Source organism: Ischnura elegans, chromosome 9, assembly GCF_921293095.1.
Source record: "Ischnura elegans chromosome 9, ioIscEleg1.1, whole genome shotgun sequence".
NCBI classification, from domain to species: domain Eukaryota; kingdom Metazoa; phylum Arthropoda; class Insecta; order Odonata; family Coenagrionidae; genus Ischnura; species Ischnura elegans.
The window spans coordinates 112376809-112399330 of NC_060254.1; the positions used below are offsets into that span (position 1 = coordinate 112376809).

The 22522-nt window shown below is 38.6% G+C and overlaps 1 protein-coding gene across 10 annotated transcripts in view; it reads left to right on the forward strand.

Annotated features, from left to right (window-relative positions):
* LOC124166034 (dystrophin, isoforms A/C/F/G/H-like) overlaps positions 1 to 22522 on the forward strand; it is a 957857-nt gene that overhangs the window by 150654 nt on the left and 784681 nt on the right. The window contains exon 1 of one of the 10 annotated variants that reach the window (XM_046543615.1): positions 18598 to 19028. The exons of the other annotated variants lie outside the window; for them this stretch is intronic. Within the exon in view, the coding sequence (XP_046399571.1) occupies positions 19010 to 19028 (19 nt within the window). The 5' untranslated portion in view covers positions 18598 to 19009. Of the gene's footprint in view, positions 1 to 18597; positions 19029 to 22522 lie in introns of those variants that run through there. 10 annotated transcript variants of the gene reach the window in all.

The following is a 22522-nucleotide window of genomic DNA, read 5'->3' on the forward strand; positions in this document are numbered from 1 at the left end:
ATTGGCTTCAGAATAAATATACTTGCTTTTGCAGACGATGTGGTAATTTTAGCAGAAAATTTAGACGACATACGCCGGCTTACAAAACTTTTCATGGAAGAAACAGTTAATCTAGGACTAAAAGTAAATGATGGAAAAACTAAATATATACACTTTACAAGAAATGAAATGAACAGAAATCAAAATCCTCTCTACATAGACAACCAAAAATTTGAAAAAGTGGACTCCTTTAAGTATTTAGGCGTTTTTATTTCAAGAGAAAACAAAGAAGCAATAGAAATACAAAACAGGCTAAATCTGGCTAACAGATGCTTCTACGCCTGCAACAAACTCATGTCCTCAAAATTACTATCACACACTACTAAAATCAGAATATATAAAACAATCATAAGACCCGTACTGTTATATGGAAGTGAAACTTGGAAACTGGATAAAAAGGAAGAAAGAAAATTAATTGTTTTTGAAAATAAGATCCTTAGGAAAATATATGGACCAATCTCTGAAGGAGGAGAGTGGAGGAGAAAACACAATAGAGAATTAAGAGAGCTATACAAGGATCCAGATGTAGTGTGCGAGTTTAAATGTAGAAGAATTAGATGGGCTGGGCACATTTTGAGAAGAGAGGACACTAATCATTTAAAACAAGTTATAATGAGGAATCCTGAAGGAAGAAGGCCAAGAGGAAGACCAAGGCGAAGGTGGTGGGACCAAGTGAAGGTAGACCTGGAGCGATTAGGAGCGACCGAGGAGGACGCAGGAAATAGAGATAGATGGAAGAGGATTGTTGGTGCGGCCAAATATCTACTTAGATATGTATGGCCCTGGGAGTAAGTAAGAGTAAGTAAGTATGCTTACAATCCAAGCCTAATTTTTGGAATTGGATTAATTTATTGGTGCAATTTCAGCACTACACGGATTTGGAAAGGAAAATGATGACGGCGAAGCAATATGTTTTGCTTTTGAGAATTTCTAATTCTCTTTCTGGGAGAAGTAAAAGCATAATTTACCAACAAGATAGGTTTGGGAAAGCCTCTGGTTGCAGATGGTTTGTTAACAGTCGAGCGACCGCTCGCTGCAAAAAGAGGATGGCAGCCCGGAATAGACTCATTTCCCTCCCCGGCTGATCTCAAACGGCTCTTTTCCAAAAATATTTATATTCCTTGTAACACTTGCATCCTTACCTACCTTCTCTTAGGGCACGAAATTATTAGTTGAAGGTTTTTGAATGGTGCGCTAGTTTTGAGGTTTGTCTCTTCCAGTGTGGATCGCTAAAAGGAGTCGTGCAAGTGGTGGAATATAATTATGCTTCTTCGAGTAATTATATTTCGGTTAAAGTCAAATATCTAAAATTTAGAGTACCCAAAAACGTGAATGGTGGGAACGCTTCGTTTTTCGACTCGAAAATAACGTAAATGAAATAAGGCTCCCGTATGAAAACAATGGGAACACATCTGATGCTTCCACATCGCAGAATAAGATTTCCACACCCCACATTTTCGTTAACTTTTAGTATTTGTTAAACTTTTATTCTGTTATCGGGGCTGAGACGACTCCAAAAACCCAAATATCATTTAAATCGGTGCAGCCGTTCTCGAGTCATAAATGTTCTAACTACTTAACACGATTTTAGACTTTCTTTTAAACATATAGATTTATTCTTAATCAATAATATTACAAACTGATAAAAAATCGCTGCTCTCTACAATAAAATCAAATATCCTCCTGGAATACATAGATGCAAATGGCGCGCAGAGGTTATTCGTGTTTTTTTTACCGTGTTCCACCAATTTTAAAAATCTGAAAAAATTAAGGTTATACTTTGACGTAAGTAGAGGTAACAACATATATTTTTTCGGCTTGCCCAGTGTTTCCTGAATTTTTTAATTTAATTTTGAAAATGTCAAACCTACCTACGCAAAATTTTAATTTTCGGTCAAAAATAAAAAATTCGCGTAAACAGGTGCATACTCTCGCAACACTTATCGCTCACCGCTTCGCTTTTGTGTGTGCTGTGCGTGCATATTGATCACTGCAATCACCTTTACCAGAGCTTTCTGAAGGTTGTTGGTGTATTGAAGTACCTACCTGGTGTTGTCCTTCGTGACGAGGACGAAATAATTATCCATACCTTTTATGGATCGAGTGAAATGCCCACAAAATTTCTACTCGAGTCTTTTAATCATCGCCGCCATTCAGCGCGTAATTCTGGTAAAAGCTTTCCCTTATACGACTATCGTTTAAAATGTCCGACCGTGATTCGGTGGCTGGCGTTTTTCCATTTCAAAAATTTCAGAGGAATTACAAAATCGAACGTCATTAAATATCCACGTTTACTGGCTCAGTGGAATGCTTCCCACAGTGGCACCCTCTCTCTCGGGGATGTTCGGAGGCGTCTTTCTCGACATTAAGATGATTTTGGCTCTTTGCAGTGTTGCCGCGAGACTCAAGACTTTCTCGTCTCGCCTCGAAAACGAGACCGTCGGATAGAAATCGAGACGAGACGATAATTCTTCCACCAGACTCTCGAAAGTCTCTGAATGCAGGTTTATGTCCTTAATTCGTATTTGGTTTTGCTTTATCCCTATTACTATGTCCTTCTGTCGATACGAAATAAATTTTACGTTTTTCTTAAGTATTAAATTTGAAATAAAAATAACTTAATCGATAAATTATCCAAATATAAAAAGAATATTTGCTGAAAAATCTATTTCTGAATGTATGAGCTTGACTTTTGGATACAAGATTACTTCTATGACAAAATATATTGGAATATACTAGCATATGTGTAAAGTATCGCCCAGTGGCGCTTGCAATCCTGATTATTATAGTTTGCTTGCTAGGAGGAAACTATGGCGCCATTTCGAATTGCGAAGAGCACATCACCTCGGCATTAAGATGGATGATAATTGAAATAACGCTGTATCTCTTCCTGCGTGAAATATCTTTCGAGGTCAGTGGGGATGTTTTGCATAATGCCCCTAAATGTTGATGATTATGTTACAATAAAATAGAATATCTACAATCGGCTTTACTTTGACATTAATTTCTTTCATTTGCCGTCGTTTTGATGACAAAAATCCATTTAATAATCGAAAAGTCCACCACTGGATTATCTTACGAGAATTTATTCATCAGCCGCTCATTCTAACTCCATTAATCATATTTTATCCAGAAACACCTGTTATCGACACGTAATCTTATTTCAGCAGCATGCCCTGACCGGAATTCGAACCCAGAGCCCTCGATTTGCGGCCAAGTTCTTTATAGCTTAAATGGACGTGGCGCTCTTGAGACTCGACTTGACTTTTCGTTTTATTTAACGTGGTATCCGGCCCCCTCTTCCCCAAGGGCTCTTTTATAGAATGTTTAATTCAAGTATCGGCAAAAAAATAGTGCTTGATATATGTCTTTATTCGGCGCGCAGGCTGAACGAAATTCTCATCTCTTGTGCTGATTTAGCCAAGTCAGGAGGCAGGTTATGACATAACACCCTCTTTCCACAACAACGACGGGCAGAACTGGTGGCCTCCAGTAGAATATCCAACATATTGTATAGCAATGAAATAAATAGAAATAAATAAATAAATAGTTAAACGAGTGCAAAAGATAAATAAATATGTTGAATAAATAAATTTAGAAACCTGAAATTACAGCATGGATTTTAATCATGATAACATTTTAAAAATAACATAGCAGTTAAAACACATTCTTCTCAATAATAAAAATTGAATTTAAAACAGTTTAAACAATTTAAGTAAACACAAAAGCATGCATACATGTGACATTAAAAAAGTGTTATTAAAATTATAAAGAACATCTTGTTTACAAAATTAAGCCTCGAATAAAGAACAGCAATGAAAATAGATCCCGCTAGTCGGTGGTCGTACCGACTCCTTTTTGGTGTCGGTACGGCTACCGACTATCTCCCGTTTTCTTGTCGGTGCCGCACCGATCGGGTTCGTACAGAATCGCACGACGAGTCGGTGTGACGTCACACCCGACGAATCGGTGCCGCACCGATCGGTTTGGAGATACAGAATACGGCCCCTGATCCCAATACCGCGGAGACACCTATTGAGTGTCATCCCCAGGGAAATAGAAATAGTCATGAGAGAGGGAGAGGGAAATAGAAATAGTCAATATATATATATGTATATATAGAGAGAGAGAGGGGTCGAATCTTGGTCTAGGCGAATGATTGTCGTCTCAGGAATTTCGCGCATTGATGGAATCCGGGTCACCCCATTGACTTCTGTCGACGTCAAAATGATGTGCCGCTGTACTTTGCAAATTTACATCTAGACTTCAGTGCATACGATAATAATAAATAATACGTCATATTAAGGGAAATTTTATTCTCAATGCTGATTTATTTTTTGTTTTATGTAAATTTCAAAAATGTAGACACGCCAGTACAATAAATGACTCCGCTCACCGTAAAATTAGTCGTTTTGTCAACTTCATGAACTTTGTAACTCAACCTAGGGAAAACTACTACGTCTACAACATTCATCTTCCACAAAAAGTTGCAAGCATTAATTTAGATTAATAAAATGTCTTTTGCGTATTTTTAGAACGCATATTTTGTTGTGAAATAACGAAAATGTTTTGTAAGATTTTGTATAACGTACGACCCTCGTACTTTTTACAAAATCTACCACACGACGACTAGGATTTGACGTGGCTAACAAAGATAAACAAATGAAAAATGACTACTTGAATAAAGCATGAACGAAATCGGAATTGTCCACTAATAACGGCAAATAAGTTTCATTAGGTAGTTAAAAAAATTATTAATCCAAAAAGCTATTATTTTGAAGGGATAGCATGTTTGAATAAAACGATAGGCTAACTTAATCGAGCTAAAAGGAGACTATGTAAAGAAATGAAACATTTCTTTGCCCAAAAAAATATTTTGTATCCAAAAAGTCACGGACTTTTTTTTTAGTCAAACCACCCTCGTGCGAGGATTTTAATCGAAAGGAAGGTAATTTATAAATCAAACGCGGGTTTCCTCAAAAGCAGTGCCGCAGTTGGGCCAGTAAGGCGTCCCCCCTTAAATCCAAACTCTTTATAAGCGTACTGGTTGAACTACCTTTTTACATGCGTAATACATAGCACCATAAATTTTTCAATGGATTTCAGAAAGAAAAATAGGAAATGATTATTTACTTGTTCAGAGTTATCTCGTGGCACAACTTGGAACTAATAAAAGAATTGGAGTTTGAAATTTCAATCGCGGCTGGATATATAATACATGTTCTGCTGTTGGCAATTTTTGGTAAGTCCCGCCTAAATGTTTTCCCCAACTACACCACTGCCCAAAAGTATAGAGTATGGCATTACATTGTGGAAGGTTATTACATTCTTGATGAAACAAACACTTGTTGGCGTGGAGTATTACCAGTGTTTGTTTCGCGCAAAAAGACGAAAAAATAACCGTGTACTCGAGTAAGTACTCATTCGCTCCTGCCATCCTCGGCAACTCCACGTTGCACTCCATTTGGTGGTTCGGACCTAATCGCACGGCTGCCAACAGAGAGGAAATATTGTTCTCAGCTCATGGCTCTGTACAGGTGTGTGAGATTTTTCGCTGACGAACGGTTCCGCCGATTTATATAAACAACCATTGTTTGAATTGTTGCATCGGCGTTAGTAACATAGGGCTTGTTTATCAAATCTGTCACATCCGGTTGAGAGCGGGTGGAAATGAAATGCATCTGCTCAACCCATTTGAGTGATCAAACTATTGCATGAGTGCTTATATTTCGTAAAATTTATAGGCTAAAAGAAACTAAAGCATCATTTCCGGTTCCGACCGGAGATGACATTTAGTGACTTAATTTTGGCACCAATTTAAATGGAAAAGCTATCCCTTCACTCGTAAATTTGAGTTTGAAGAATTAAACGTTACTTAATTTGCTGTAGTTTACAGGGAAATCCGTTGCAATAAAGATACGGAAGAGATAACAAACGACCTTATTGGAATCCAAAATTTTTTAATGAAATTTTAAAAATGATTTTAATGAAAATAAAAAAAATGTGAATTTATGGAAAAAAAATAACTGCCCGAAACGGAGCTATTTCATTCAGGGTACTCAATTAGAGACTGTAGAATCTGTAAAATATCTAGGAGTTACACTCGATAATGATCTATCGTGGAATACACACATTCGGAAAATAACAGGTCAAGTTAATCGTAAATTGGGTTTTGTTAAAAAGAAAATTCGGAAAGTGCGACAGCCAAGTCAGATAAATTAGCTAAGTACTTCACCCTCGTTAGAACTCATTTAGAATACTCTGCCAGTGTTTAGGACCCTCGTGAAATAGGCTTAAAAATTTCGTTTGAACGTGTGCAGGGTAGAGCTGCCGGGTCCGTGAAGTGGTTAAAATTGTCTCGTTGGTGTTACTGACCTCTTTCATCAACTGGGATGGGAATCTCTGTTAGACCGTAGACTGTAACCTATTATGCATTAGCTTTTCAGAGTAGTCTATTTTGAGACGAAGTTAGCTTAATCTTATGAACGCCAATATCCTACGGTATAACAGATCATAAAAATAAAATAAGAGAGACAGACGGTAGAACAGATATATTCCGATAGATGTCGTTTTTTTTAAGATTGTTAAGAGACTCTAATGCCAGAGTTAGGAATTACAAAGAGGTTAGCTGACTTGTAGTGTAGATAACTAACTTATGTATTCCTTAATGCATGCTTATGCATTTTCTTAGTAAGTAAGTATATATTTCTAACAGCATGTTCTAGCTTCATTGGAATATTGCATTTATGAGTAGTTGGTGAGTTCAGCCTTTGCATGAATGTAGATGTGTAATTTGTTAGTATGCGTTACATTTTCATGACTGTGTGGTGTGCCTGTTGGGAACCAATTGCATGCTATTGATTGATCCCCCCCTGCCAAACACCATAGAGGCGGCTCGCAGGGTATTGTATAAGTAGATGAAAATATAATTTCTCTTTCCAGGGCCGAATCAAAGATAGGGCCCACGGGGCCTGAGCCCTGGGCCACCAAGCATGAGCCTTCCGCCAATATGTAGTTCAATCTCTCAAAATCGAAAAAACATCCTGTGCGCGCGGATTCGAAGTGAAAATGGGTTGTTTTTTGGTTAATCATCAACAATGCCGTTATTAATGTTTAACTGGAATAGTTATCTTGTTTTTTTCGCTGAGGCTCATCTGGATTCCTTGCCTTACGAAGAACGCTCATAGGTCATCATAGTTTACTATAGTTCCTTCGACGTCGCTGTCGGCGTATTATGTAAGATCTGAAATTCCCCCTTCACCAACCAAATAGTGGGCTGATCAGAAAGTGTGGTTCATGCTTTTTCTCCGATTTCATTTTGCATCTAATCAATGACATTTCTTTCCATTTTCAGGTAAGTGTGACCCCATGATGAACCACCTCTTCTTGCCCAGAATTCCCTCTTCAGCCTAATTCTTAAAATCCGTGAGTAAAATTTTGTTTCCCTCAGCTGCAATTTCCCGCAGTATTGCTGTTCTTTTTTATGTCGGTTCCAAAATGAAACTTTGAAAATGGTATTTGCATGATTCATTATTTCCCGCAAAATTATCAACGGCAGCTACTGTTGACCGTTCCGAAATCACTGGCTTGCTCAAGGTGATACAGGTTTCTATCACCTTGTGGCTTGCTTACAGTGGCAGTTTCTGTTCTCCGTTCCGTTTTGCAGCAGCAGTAGCAGCACTGCTTTTGTGAATTACGGAACGCGCCCAAAGTAAATTGAATATATACGTGCCTGCTGGGAAACATGAAACTTCGAAATTGATGGATCGCAGCCTTAAGAAATATTTTTCAATAGTATCCATTGCAATCGAGGAGAGTCACGTAAGAACTTTAAAATTCAAAATATTTCAATCTCAGGTTGAAAAATGCCTTCAATCAGTGCGCAAACATTATCAAGAGCAATTTACAAGGCACCGATACAGTAATTAATTACCTGTGTCTCAATATTCATGGTTGAAGCAAAGTTAAACGCAATACACGCTATACTTCACATTATATTTCGTACTTGATGCACTGACACAATATAAGCGGGTATCCTGAAACTTAAGCAGACAATAGCATGCGTAGAGTTAATGAGGTAGAAGAATGTACAGGGAGACGAATTTCCAACGTGTAGTTAAAATTGGTTTTGCCATTACTTAAGTTATTATTATGCTTAAACAGTATGGTAGAACAAGACAGTCTATGTATCAATGCATCGCATTGATGAAAGAAATCAAGAAAGTTTTTGCATCCATTTATGTAACACATACATGCGTGGAAGACGTTGCTTGCGTATAGTTTTCAGGAATTACTTCTTATCTACTCTGGAATTTACGAGATATTTTTCAAGACACCATTGGCAAATCACACGAAGTTAGCAAACCAAATATAATCAAGGTAATAAAAAAGCAAAGGTAATCAGACATTCATTCGCGCACAACTTGCCATTTTCACATCAATTACATATTTATGAGTGGAAATTAGAGTTCTTTTTCTCAGTTTACGTGAAATATTCTGAATTATGTCCATTATATTTAAGTCAATTTTGTACCATATGTTATTAAACAAAGCGATTGCTGTGTTCCAAAAACAGGTGAACAATGACTTTCGTCTGTTTACTGCCGCTGCTCCTGCCCTCGGCAATAGGCTTTTCTTGAGTGTTGCACATTCATTGTCGGGGCAATTTTTTAATAATTTTCGGCAAGTATGATGCCAATTGAGTCACGATATACCGTCGTTTCAACACTTTACCACAAAAATCATTACTTATCCATGAGCCTTTAAGATATACTAGGAGCAATTAAAGACCTGAATTATCTTGGTCAAAAGTAAGAAATCGTGGTTTATTTCTATTTTCCAGTGTTAATAGAATGTATCCCGTAAAGATGGAATGTATGCTTTATAAAACAGTTTACTCACCCTTGGGATAGGTCCAGACGCAATTACTTAGTTTCGGCAACTAAAAAATCGCCCGTGTGCGAGGCCACAGTCGATGCCGTGTGTTTCATTGGAACTTAACAACTGAATAGTTGCTTTGTGAAAGTTGCCAGTGCGCGGGGGCCCTTAATGTCAACATGCACGAGAAAATATGTAGGTGCGAGTCTTAAGACAATTGTCTTCCGTTGAGTCCGGATTGCGCATATTTATTGCATATATCTTCGATTCTGTTGCTAAAATAGCTGTTGATTTCTTCTCGTGTATGTTAATATTCCTTATTAATCGCCTGTATTGGTAAGAGCGGAATGTTGTGGGAGTGATTTACGACAATCCCTGCCGTGTGAAGGGCGTTAAAATAGCAGGGAAGCGGCTATAGGGGGAGAGGAGCGGCATCCGATGTCAGCCACGCCGAGTCGTCAATCCGCGTCCGTCGTTCGATGGAGAAAAGGAAAATAGATGAAGGGGGGTTTGAGGTCGGGCGCACCACAGCTGCCAACCTCATGATAGGCGATCCATCGAGACTCAATGTATTTTGAGTTTCCAACTCCTGGATTGAGGTTTCATTTTTTTACAAAAACCCACGGTATGTTGATCAATGGGAGGAATAAGAGTCATCGCATTTCGACATTCATTCCTGTGTTAAACTCTTGCTCATCTCTTGCTTCATGCTTTTCTACGTATTTATGAATCTTTAAAATGAATGAACAGAGTTTATTGGATTTTCTCTCCATGCGAGTTTCGAATCTCATACGTTAATGGTCTATCTTCTAAGTATTATTTTTTCTAATAATTTTGGGCAATATTATTTAACGTTATGGCATGGCATAATATTCTTACGTCTTTAGCTCTCGCAAACTGCCACTAAAATTTATCTCTCTAACGTACAGGCAAGTACTTAATATGTGGGATTTAGATCTTATTCTAAGTATGCACCTAAGCAGTAGATTTTCATCTATATCGGGCATTTGTTTTACAGGGAATGACATCAGGTTGTCTGGATTCCGACTTCGATTGGTAAAAGAAATAACTACGCACTTAAATCGATTAGCCCGTCAATGACTAAAAACCAGTTTCGTAGATTTTATTTTTTATATTTTTATTTGCTTTCTGGAAATAATGAGGATATCATGAGTAAAGTAACCTTTTTAATAAAAGGAACCATTAAAATGATAAATTTCGTAAAACTTTTTCGTTTCGATGTCATCGTTTCGTGACATAACTTTACTTTGTCTGTTATAACTGGCCAACACATCACTGACCACTGACTTGCACTAATCACCGACACCTGCTTGATGAGCAAAAAAGGTTTAAGTATATCATTTTCGTAAATATTTCAAAATTTGCTCTTTTAACCATAATTCATGGACCGATACCACAGACGATAGACTTGCCTTGCTGAATTCCATGAAAATTGCCCTTGAAAATCCACATTTTTGTACTAGCTCTCGTGACAGTGTTTATGTAAACTTAGGAAGGTTGATAATAAAAGCTGCGACATATGCGTGATTTGGACATAAATTTGTGTAATTTTTAATGAATCGTTAGAATCATTGAGAAAATAATATCTCCTCACGTTTTTTTGAGCTATAAGTCAATGAATATATTCTCCATTTGTAATAAGAACACGTTTGTAACATGAGTATTACTACATGACGGCTCAAATGGCAGGAAAAGTACTGTATAAATAAATGCAAGTAAGTATGGAGTGTTCAACGTTCTGCTTGTCCTACTTTTCCTCGTTCTTATTGACGGATGTATTCTACACTGACATTTTTTTCATAACATACACGAAACGTTTTGGCTCGTACAGTCGTGAACTAGCCTACTTCCTCAATTCAAATGCTGTGTTTTGTCATCATGGGCTTTATCTTCAGTTCCCCCATTCAAGACTGATTTCGCAATGAATAGTTCGGGGGTGAATATTCGATATGCATCGCCATTATCACGTGACTGCGCGTTGTTCTTCATCCCGTCGTCCCAGCAACAGAGTCACTCAGAGTCACTTTTGCAGCCCAACCGACCGTGATTGTCGTGAATAAAGAATGCTCGAGTATCTTGCCTTGTTTCGTGGAAAGAAATCTGAACACATCAGCAGAAACACCGAACGACCTCACTCTTTTCTTGCCTTGTCGTGTCTTGCAATCTGTGGTACTTACACAGTTATGTCTCTCTAGGTGGTGTTGGTTGTGTCCATGCCACATGTTTTGTAAAAGAGGATCCTCAAGTGGGCCTCTTAATGTTTTATCAACCGCCGCACATTTAAATGGGTGGTTTGCAGAAGTCGCTCGCTGGCAGACAAATTGATCCGAGTTTCACGGAAAAATGAGGAATAATTATGGGTGTTAACCAAAATTTATTATTCATGACAATAAGATTTATCATGTTCACAACTCTCTAATGCTATTCCTCGCAATTGTGTAGATCATACTGCAAAATATTTATAAATAAAGTGGATCGCATTGCACTCATCACCGCGCCGCGGACATTTTTGGAGACCGATTAAAATGCGACACAACCGAACAAAGAACAGAAATCAGCCTTCTGAGGGACGGATGGGATTTGGCGTCTTGCCTCTATGGATTCATTCCCCTTGTACGCATAAATAAGTACCTACTGCTCCAGCTTTGACCTCGTCTCAGTGTGCAGTGGCGGAAAATGGGCTCTTTGGCGTCTGAATGAGGCCATTTCAGGAACTGCCTGAAGTCTTCCTAAATTTTGTCCTCTTACTTCTTAATGTTCTCCTACAACCGGGAATTTTCAAATTACATTCCCCCTGTGCCAGGCAAATTCAATCACATGCATGGCAGTATGACTACCCGTAAAAGATCCAGCTACGAATTTCTCCTAAAATTTTCCGAAGTATGTTTTCGCCCTCCTGAAATGGAGTTCATTCTCGCCGGGATATCGACGAACGGAGCTGACATTTTGGACATTGAAACTGATTAAGAGCGCAATCGTTCAGGTGGGTAAAGTGTTAATTGCTGCTCCTACAGATGATATGTTGATGCACACGCACTGTAGATATTTCCTGACCGGCATTTTGCGGGTGCCGGCGCGTGGCCGGTACTTGTGCAACCTCTAATGCCCTCCCATTGTTCGCTAAGTATATGAATGTGGACGGCCGATATTTTACCGGCCGTCCAAAATCGGTGTGTGTGGAAGGGGCCTAATGTTAAGCCAGCACAAATCAAAGTAATAATCATGGTAATAATTACAATATACACAGCTTGTTTTGCTTCCATGACATGTTAGTAATTCACAGATAAAAAGGATGCGGTAAAAATGATAAGAACAGAAGTACTATTAATTGCCTATCCACAGAGGAATCCATATTTTTCGAACCGTTCAACAAGGTCCCTGATTACTTTTCGAGAGAGTGGTATGTGAAAAATGTGTTCGAATCTAACTTCCAAGTGACGAAGGGAATAGCATTGGTGGTCCAAACGAAATGCAAATAAACTTCGTGAATGTGATCGCTTCTGAGATCTCAGTCTGTCAAGGAGCTGGGAGGTTTCGGTTACTCCATACAAACCATAATTACTTATTTCATTGGCATAACGCGGAATGATGAAGTCATTGTTAGTGGTTTTGAAATGTAACCACGTAGTTTGAAAAATGGAGGCGATACTCATATGTATGTGGTCTTATTCATAGTATGGGGTCTTGGTATCTATTGACTTGTGTTGGTAGGTCAGCTTTTTGTGGATAATTTTTGCAACTTGATTTTGTCTATTAAAATATTATGTATTTGCTAACATCTTACAGCCAGATGTAATGTGTTGGATTGTTATTGTAACCATAAACCTTTCGGTTTCTCCATAAAGTTCACTCAATGACAACCATTTTTTTGATGAGATTTTATCCACATATGGTTGATTGAGGTCATTGGCGTGTCGTCCATGTAATTCCTTCTGGGCCCATATTCCTATTTTCCTATTTAATAGAACGGTTCTTGTGTAGGTTGTTCCATTGGTCGTGCCATTTTTTAGATTTAATGGTGTTAAGTTATTATCGGCATATGCTATTGATATATGCAGCATAGAACTGTTTGATTTCTTGTAAAAGAAATTTTTAGTCCATGAATTTGATTTTAAGGAGCTGCAGTATAACAATTAGACCCCTGCCTCCCACATATATGGGTAGCGTAAGTCCATCTATTGCAGACGTAGGGTGGTGTAAATTAAACTTTGTTAATGATGTACGTATTGATCTTTCTATTCCTGCTATTTCGGTTTTGGTCCAGTTAATCACTCCAAATGTATATGTCAATACAGGTACCTACTGCAAAATTTCTGATGGTTTGTATTATATTTCTCGCAATTCTGTTTTAGTATATGGATCTTTGTCTTCTATTGAATTCTGTAATTAAAGTAAATTTTGAAAACACTATATCAATTCAACTATTTTTGTGCTTTCTTATATGTGATTATGTGTTCAGGGACTCGTAAAAATTACTCAAAATGTAAATAATTACAACCTAATTAATACTACCAACTTATATACACACTTAAGGTAATAAATACAAAATAGCAATTAAGGTTAACTCTAAACTATTGAAGTTCTTTAAGTATCGCTGATTTTTGACGCGAAGGCGAATTTGATTTCAACAGTCTATCCGAAAACTCCCTTCAAGTGGCATATGATGGGCTGGGGTTTGGGGTTACAGATAGCATGCACACTTTAAAGAATAAGAAGCAGCGCGCCCGCCGAAGATCCTGAAGAATACTACAGGAGATCAATTTCCTACCTCGATTGGATCATTTCATTTCAGAGATAGATTTAAGATGTGCAGCAGAGGTTTCCGTGGAGGCCTTCCTCTTGAAGGCCTCATTCCCTCCGACCTATCAAGAGTCGCGATTCGTCAAAAACTGCTACGGGCATACAGAAAGCGTTACACTGATGTTAAACGAATTGGGTTGTGAGCCGCTAGAGACTTGGAGGCTGCACGTTAGGCTTAGGTTGCTTGAGCAATTGGGAATGGATATCTTAAAGAGCGACACGGAGAACATGATAATATAAGCCCCACTACATTTCCACGTACGACCAAAAGCGTAAAGTAAGAGAGATACTTGGGGGGAACGGATGGATGCGGGAATTCGTTATTTCCCCGAACAACAAAGAACATTAGTAAATGCTAGGCGTAATTTCGTTGGAACATTTCCTTTTTATATGAATACGGGGGGTGTCCTGGCATCATCCGCCACACGCCTATTGAGGCAGCTTGCGGGGAATTATGCAGATGTAGATGACCACAATAAAACTTTTATTAACAAAACGATCCCCTCCCTTTGGTCCGTATTTAAATCCGCCTCTGGTGTCAGGCGTATCACTGCAGTATTTGAACAAGTATTACATCGTTTTTTTTTCCTTTATTTTCGTTCGGCGCAAAATATTGAAAATAGAAACTACACGCACAAAAAATTAAAGTATATGTTCAAAACGAACTGAAAAATAGACGTAATTATGCAGAGAAGGAACCTCACGGCAAGTTTGACTCGAAGCGCGTCACAAGACGGTAATTTTTTTATCTATTTAAATGAAAATACGAATATTCCAACGTAACTGAATCAGAATCTAAACACTCAATGTGTAATTAATCGGCACATGAACCGCTCTTCTTTTTCAGCTAAGCACTCACGTTTTTGAAATGTTATTAACTTAACAGAGATTTTTCATCTACACATTTCTCTCCTGCCGACCGCTTTTGTAAACACATTTCATATGAGGATAAAGTTCTCTCACTAACAAAACCAGCATCCACTGAACTACTCAGCATTTCGCGATCTGTGTGAGGAAAAAAGCGGATAGTATTGTTATGCGCCTCCACATCTGCCCCTCCCACCCCCAAAAAACGCATACTTCCCGTCCAGACCCACGGTTATAGATACCCCTTAATCAAAAACTCCGACAAGTGAACGCATAACTGTACCCAAACATTGTAATCTGATATTCTTTTCTCGATGAATGAATTGGGGTATCCACTACTTAGAAAAACCTGCGGGGATATCGGGTTTCCCTACGGAACTGGAGACTTTGGGAAGAGCGGAAGAGTGAAAAAAATAGCATGTCATATGATCCGAAGTGGCCCCTCGAAAGACCTGAGCCGCCGCAAGCAAAGGAAGGGAGGAAAGGACGGACGAAAAAAAAACAATATGGGACAGACAGACGCAGGTAGCTGGCTGGTCCGTGGACGGTGGTCGTGGTCCTTTCGCCCGTCCCCCCGACGAAAGCAACTAGCTCCTCTAAAAGAATTATAAACTTTTTTTACTTAATATCATAATATCTCAATCTAAGTAGCATAATTGTGAAGTGCTAAAAAAGATAAGAAGAGTTATATAAAACACAAAGTACTCCGATCATAAATAACGAAATGGTTTAAAGTTATTTTTTAGCCCTGATAATGTACGTTTTGTTTTTGTTTTTCCTTGACATATTTATTCCCTGATAGCGTGAAAGTACAACATTCTAGTACGAGTCACCTATTTGTCACTAATAGACCAGATATAATGTTGATTGACAAGGGAAATAGAACTTGTTGCGAAGATGATATTGCTGTTCCACTCTCGCATAGCACCAAAAATAGAATAGCGTGAGATATAAACAAGTACCAACACTTGGAAATACATTTAAAAAGAATATGGAATAGGTTTTTTATAGCCCCAATTGTCATTTTTGCTATTACCGGTATCGTCCCACAACATGCATAAAATAGTTAACATTTATCCAAGTACTTACTTCCATTCATCAAATTTCAAAAGGCCGTAATAATTTCAACTTGCCATATCACGAGAAAATTTCTCAACGCAATAGAACTTGGTGAGCACCCGTACTCTTTACGAAAATAATTCAGTGAAAATTCGAGAAAATTTATTAAAAAAGACGAAGATAATAATAATAACTCGTACCACAGTGCAAAAGCTAAACAGAGATCATGTTCCGAATCCAATCTGAAGAATATTATTGAAGCGTTGGATTTACCGGCCAACGGCAAATAATAACCAATGAAACAAGTAGCAATGGCTGCATATCCGGAGCTAACTAACGAATGCTGTTACAAGCTGTATGTTATAAGCAATTCAGTTAGCTTGAATATTCGGCAACAAAAGATGCTACTTATATGCTTGCATGAATTCTGCCATTCGAACTAACAATCCTTATTATTGGTTTTAAGTAAGTTTGAGCATGTCTTTGGTGGTAAAATTTAATGTAAGAATAATCGTATACGAACAGAGGAAAATTATTTCCTCGCAAATTAATATTCAATAATTGCATTTCCATCTGGTGATTTTTTCGCGAAGATAATGTAAATATTCAGTACAGTGAACGTTTTGTCAACTTTATTTGCAATCCTCAGGGCCATAAGTTCCATATTCTTGATTTCATTTGGGATTATGGAATCAAAGGTGATTGGATAAGCAAAAATGTTATTCAAATAAAAAATAATAATACCTTCCTTTATTAATTACATTTTTTTTAATAATTCAAGTTAAATTGTTTTTACTTCTATATTCTTTTTAGTCTATATTCTTTTGCATTGTCAATGTTTGTTTTATTATCCTATTGTGCTTGTGTTGTTGGCCATGAAGATGAGTAAGTAATTGATTTATGGGAAAGTTATCTCAACCGATGATTTAAATTCTATTCGTTACCGCGAAGGTCTCGATTGGTGCACATATATTTCGTCAGCGTAAAAGGGGCCGAAAACAATTTCCGCTCTCTCGAAATCCTCGCTTCTCGAGAGAGCTGCTCTTCCCTTGACACTCTTCGCCTTAACACTCGACTTAATCTGTAAATGGAGGAAACATCTCGCCGTGGAATAGTTCCAAGCCAGTAATGAGTGCCCGCCCAACTTCTTGTGACGCGGCATAAGAATCGTCTCGAGGCTGACTGTTGATGGGCCTGATGCGTGATTCTGGTATTCTCTATTTTTGGGTAGGACTGAGAAAGACGTTGGTCCACCCCCTATCTATCCTAGACGACGGGAAGATTCCGATCCGATCTTTCGCAGCTCCTGGTCCGGGAGAGTTGTGGGGATTCCAACTTAATTTTTTCCGCTGTTCACTATAGTCGTAAATTGAACATGAAATTCGATTATAGCGATAGTTCATGTAAACAGAGCAGCTTATTATGATGGCTTGGTGTGGACAATCTTGTGTACATTAAGTTTATAAATGAAGGCTTCAGATGACTTTCCGGCTTATCTAATTACTTAGAATTGCTCCGTAACTCAAGCATACTGTGAGAAACTTATCGTTAGATTTCATCATCTTCTCCTGATAAGTGGACAAAAAAAACTTTTTTTAATGTAAATACTTGTTTTAGGTATAAGTACATCTAAATGCATCGGGATGGGTGGCCACGTAATAATAGGCGATTTTGTAACTCGCTCAACGCAGAGGAAATTCGCAGAAAATATTTTTGGAGATAACATGATCCAGTTAATCAGAAAAATCAAATGCAGGGACAAATATATCATGAGAACGCCTTGTTTATGTTAACCTATCGCTTATATTGAAGCCTTCAGAATTTGGTAAGTAAAGAATAAAAGATAGAGTGTCCGGCGTGATGCGGTGGAAATCTTTGATATATAGCTTATTAAAACAACTTGTCTGTTTCCACACTATTTTATTTTTACCGACCATGGTTTCGGCAGCTTGTGCCACACCTTGACAATTGCACGAGCTGCCGAAACCATGGTCGGTAAAAATAAAATAGTGTGGAAACAGACAAGTTGTTTTAATAAGCTATTTGGTAAAGAGGTTGTGTAATAGTCTACGCGGATTAATGATAGATAAATATTATTTTTGTTGTATAGGAACTATAAATTAGCGGGAGTGATACATGAGGCTCAAATTATTGTCCTGCAACCGCACTTTCATGGCCTTAACCGACTGTGGATGAGACATTTTCTTTCTTGCCTTGATAATAGCGTTTGCCGACGACCCCTCGATTTCTTCAATTCATAAGAATTAATTTATGATTTCATCACCCGTTTTATTGAATTGCTTTCATACTTGAAATTTACTTTAAATCTTGTCAGGGTTTTTAATGTCTCGGGTGTTGATCGACAGCTGCATTTCTTGGAAATTAGCTCTAGTTTTGAATCATTGTCTCCATTCCGTTACTCCATTAAACATTCTGTACATCCACAATTGCGACGCATAGCTGTCCGAGCACCCTTGGTTTCTTTGTATGCATATGGATTTGTTTTGCCTCAGTTTTTCTCTTTGCCCTCCCGATATCTTCGTTTGGAAAATTAACGCTTACCCGGCCCACAACGCATTTGCTTCAGTATAAAACCGCGGAGGCCTTTCTTTCATCTACGCAACCGAACGAAAGGATCTCAAAATTAAAGGAATTCGCTTCCGTCGCTTTACATTGAGATACTTACATTCCTGCTTTACGAATTGTCTTTTTGTGTCAACCGAGAAGACGAGCGGGAGAGGGCATGCATGAGGGGGTGGTTTCCTCTGTTGACGATGGCTTCCGCACACTGACCCGGAAGAAGGCCAGCCCCTTCCTCCCCCTGCCTCTCTGTTAGCTTCGCATCGCTGCCACTGCTCGTCACAGCTTGCCGGGAATCTGGCAACGCCGCGCGGCTGGATGCCGACTGATTCCAAAGACGGTGGGTGACTTGTGCGGGCGACAGTGGGTCGGGAGAGGCGAGGCCTGCGGATAGATGGCGTACGAACAGAACGCAGGCGATTATCCCAGTGCTGAAGCTGCTGCGGATTTCTCGGCTTGAGTGGATATTACGAATGCGATCGAGGCGAGTTGTTCTGCGATCTTGTGTCCTGCAATATTTTATCAAAGTGTGACGCTTGGATATCTTATACCTGTTGGTGGTGTTTGTGTCGTGTGTGTGTGTGGGAGATTCTTACGCGATACCTATCCCACCTCTTCTGTGCATGTCGAGTGGTGGTACTGCATCATCGCGAGGGTGACGTGTTAAGTCATCGTTTGGCTGCTCGGATAAGGTGTTTTGGAAAGGTTGTATGTGCTAAGAGCCATTCCGATCACTCTTGGATACTGAAAGAAGACGGGAGAAGAAATGGATGTCGTTTTTATAGGTAAAGTTCATATTTGTTTATGTATTTTCGAGATATCATTACTCTTTTGTTTTGAAAACGAGGCCATTGATGAATCTTTTATTGTTCGAGCACACCTGTTGCCGTATAAAAGTTGTTTAGCTATTTATGCTCATTGTAGTGATATTTTGGAATTGAAATTGCACGAAGATGTTTTTTCAAAGAGCTTGAAGGTTGTTCTTCCGCCTTGGGGCATGCCGAGAGCATGATTGAAGCTTTACCGTTTGCCTTACCGTCGGCCTTCTTGATGCAAAAATGCAACGCCGGTTGTTATGATTTAGGAGCACTTAGCAAAAACCGGCGTCAAGTATTTAAGAGCGCCTAAACATAATTGGGAGTCTTGTCGTATCTCTAGACTACGATTATTGCTGTGCTTGCTAATTTTAAGTGATAATGATAATATCAGGCGCTGAAAGTGATCACAAAGGTATAGGAAAACTTAAGTACAAATTACATTAGTTTTTCATTCGCATCGCGTTCGTAGAGTCTTTAGTTATATTGCTGTAGTTATTTTTACTGAAGTAAATTGTTTCATTTGGGTTATTCTACTTGATTTTAACTAAAAAAGTCTCAACTTAGGTCCAACGGTATTTATAATATGAAAGTATGTTTGTAACTTGCGTACGTGATTTTAAATTTGAGTTACACTTATGCACCATGTAGGAAATAATCATCAATGTAAGTTTCTTAATTCGTACATACCTTTGGTAAGCTATTTGCATTCAAAGTCCAAATATTTTGCCTTGAAACTTCACACATCTCGCTATTAATCTCCTCGTCCAGTCTTTTATTCGTTAAGGAGTGAGACGTGTATCCAAGTGTGTACTGGCGGTAATATATATTCCGGGGTCAGAGTACCTCTTTATCAAGGTGTATAGAAAGATCAAATGCATAATATTGTTTGTGCCTCGCGAGCTGTTTCGATTCTCCCCAGAATGGAGGTGAGCGCAGGACAACATAAACATTGTCACGCCGTGCAATGTTCACCCGGCTTTGGCTTCCATGCATTGCTTGGACATGTTCGACATGTTATTTGTTCAGGTCGTTTCTCTTATGCTGTTGTGTGAGATGTGTTGTAATTGTTTTACTCGGTAAAAACACGTTGCTATGTTTTGGGTTGCGCAATAGCAACGACCTCTGTGACAGTAGTCATAGTTTCTTTTAGGCGTAACTTTAACTATTAATTAGGTTGCTTCTACAGATTATATTCACTTAAAGTGATGATACTACTGAGCTTCCCTGTCGTACCCTCTAGTGAATGATGTCAGCCTTAGTTATTGTTCGTCGAGATACATCAATGGAGAATAATAATGCAGTTGATGCGATTAAACATCATGAATTCTAGTTTGAAACAAGAGCATTTGTCGGTCACCATTGCATTCCTTGTAAGACTTGTGCGAATAATTTTCGTTGCATTTGATTCATTTTCTTTAGAGGACATTGCATGCCTCCCAATGGACCGACTATCTTTTGCTTTGGACGGATTAGCCGCGAAGCACTTTGGATGTGATCTGAAAATGCTCAGGGAAGCAGAGCAGACCCAGTTCAACATTTGCATATGTATAGAATATTAAAGAATTTCATCCGAGGATATTATTGGATTGTACAATACAAAAATCAAATTTGAGAAACATGTGAGTAACTGTTAATAATGGCCATTTTGATACCCTTACAATATGGTAGCAGAGATTATCAGGTTGGGCGCGTTGCATTAAGAAAAACTTACCTCCTAGATATTTCTTGATATAATATCGGACCATGTCTACGTTTGGTCTATTTGCCCGTTGCTATATGTTGTTGTTAATGGAAAAGAGTAGGTACCTCAGGGTGGGTATTGACCCGTCCAACCTTGGTCCATTCCCAATAGGTTATAACTACGGCGATTTTGCAGGAACTGGTGCTTCGACGTTGCTAATAGGGTGGTTTCCCATTATTTTTTATTGCCTAAATCGAAAGATTATTACTCCTGGAGTACGTATTTCACGCTTTTAGATTTTTAATGACGATATCTATTTTTCGCGGTTAAATGAAAAGTGAAAATTTTCAAGCGCGCGAAAACGCAACTGCTAAGTATGAATGATGGGAAAACTCCGTGTGACGTCGTTCTGGTTCCCGCTGCTGCAAGTGAGGTGACCTTGAGGCGAGGCTTTGAGCGCTGATACGACGCAGGATGCTAACAGGTAGCAGAGCACCCTGCTAGCTGGTAGCGCTTGGCTTAAATAAGGATTATTAATACCTTATCGAACGAAGAAAACCTTCCGACCTTAGTCAGTTTTAATAGGTGATTATTAAGACATGTTTCCCTGAGCTCTGAGCCTCATGCGTGCATTGGTAATCTCAGATGATGTAAAACTCCTATCTACTCGTATGGAAACTAGGTCCCTGTGACGTCACGTGAAGTGGAATCGCATGGGCGCCAATCTGGCCCTTTTCAAATGAGGATAAAAATGGACCATTGCCATTCGTCTAAACCGGTATTTCTAAAACCTAGTAATTTTTATATTATGAAAATACTAATGGTGGGTAAGGAATCGCAATCAATGTCTTTCGTTTTCTTTGATGGAGGAAACTACCCAATTGTTGAAGGAGAGCACTGCCTTGTGGATTATAAGTTGCCCTCAATCGTCTGACTCCCGAGTTTTGATTTATTAAGGAGTACCAATGCTGGACCACTGAGTAAGCTGCGATTGCATAGCGCCCAAACAAGAAAGGGCACGTGGCTACATATATGGGTGCCAAGGAAACGTAAAGAAAAATAGCAGAATGTTGCGGAGATGGCCAGCGCTTTAGAATGGGCGAGCGAGCAAAGAGCGTGGGAATTAAATAGGGGAAACGAACTTCGTGGTATAATATTATCACCAGTCGAATATTTCCCGACAATGAAGGACCAATACATATAATTTAAGGTTGAACCTCTAGTACAGGGACCTTCGAAAACATGCCGTGATATTTTCATGCATTGAAGAGAAATGATGCCTTAGTCGATATGTGAAAAAATAATTGGGGGTCGTCGGTCATTTAGCGCTAATAACTGGATTTGAAAATCGTGATATTCAGCTTAAAATTGCATTGCTCTTATGGCGGAACGCAGTCGTCCCTCATTTCAACAAATTATTTTTCAAGATTTTCCCCGATAAGTCTACCTCAAAAACAACTATATGATGATCAAATAATCAGCGAATATAATGTAAGTATTTTTTTCAGGTTACCTTACCGATCACTTAATGCAGATGTTTATGATTGAAAAACGATGAAGAGCCTCACTTCCGTTTTATAGCCGCCATATTGAAACAAACTTGTCAATTATGCTCGAGAAGTAAACAAAAACATTGCCTCAAGTTAAGATTGCAGGCGATTTGCTATACACCGAAATATGAAATTTATCAGTGCTGGTTGTAAAAGTAATTCCTTTAAGCGCCCAAATTTTATTAAATATGTGAATAATCATGACCGGAATATAATATATCTCTTGCAAT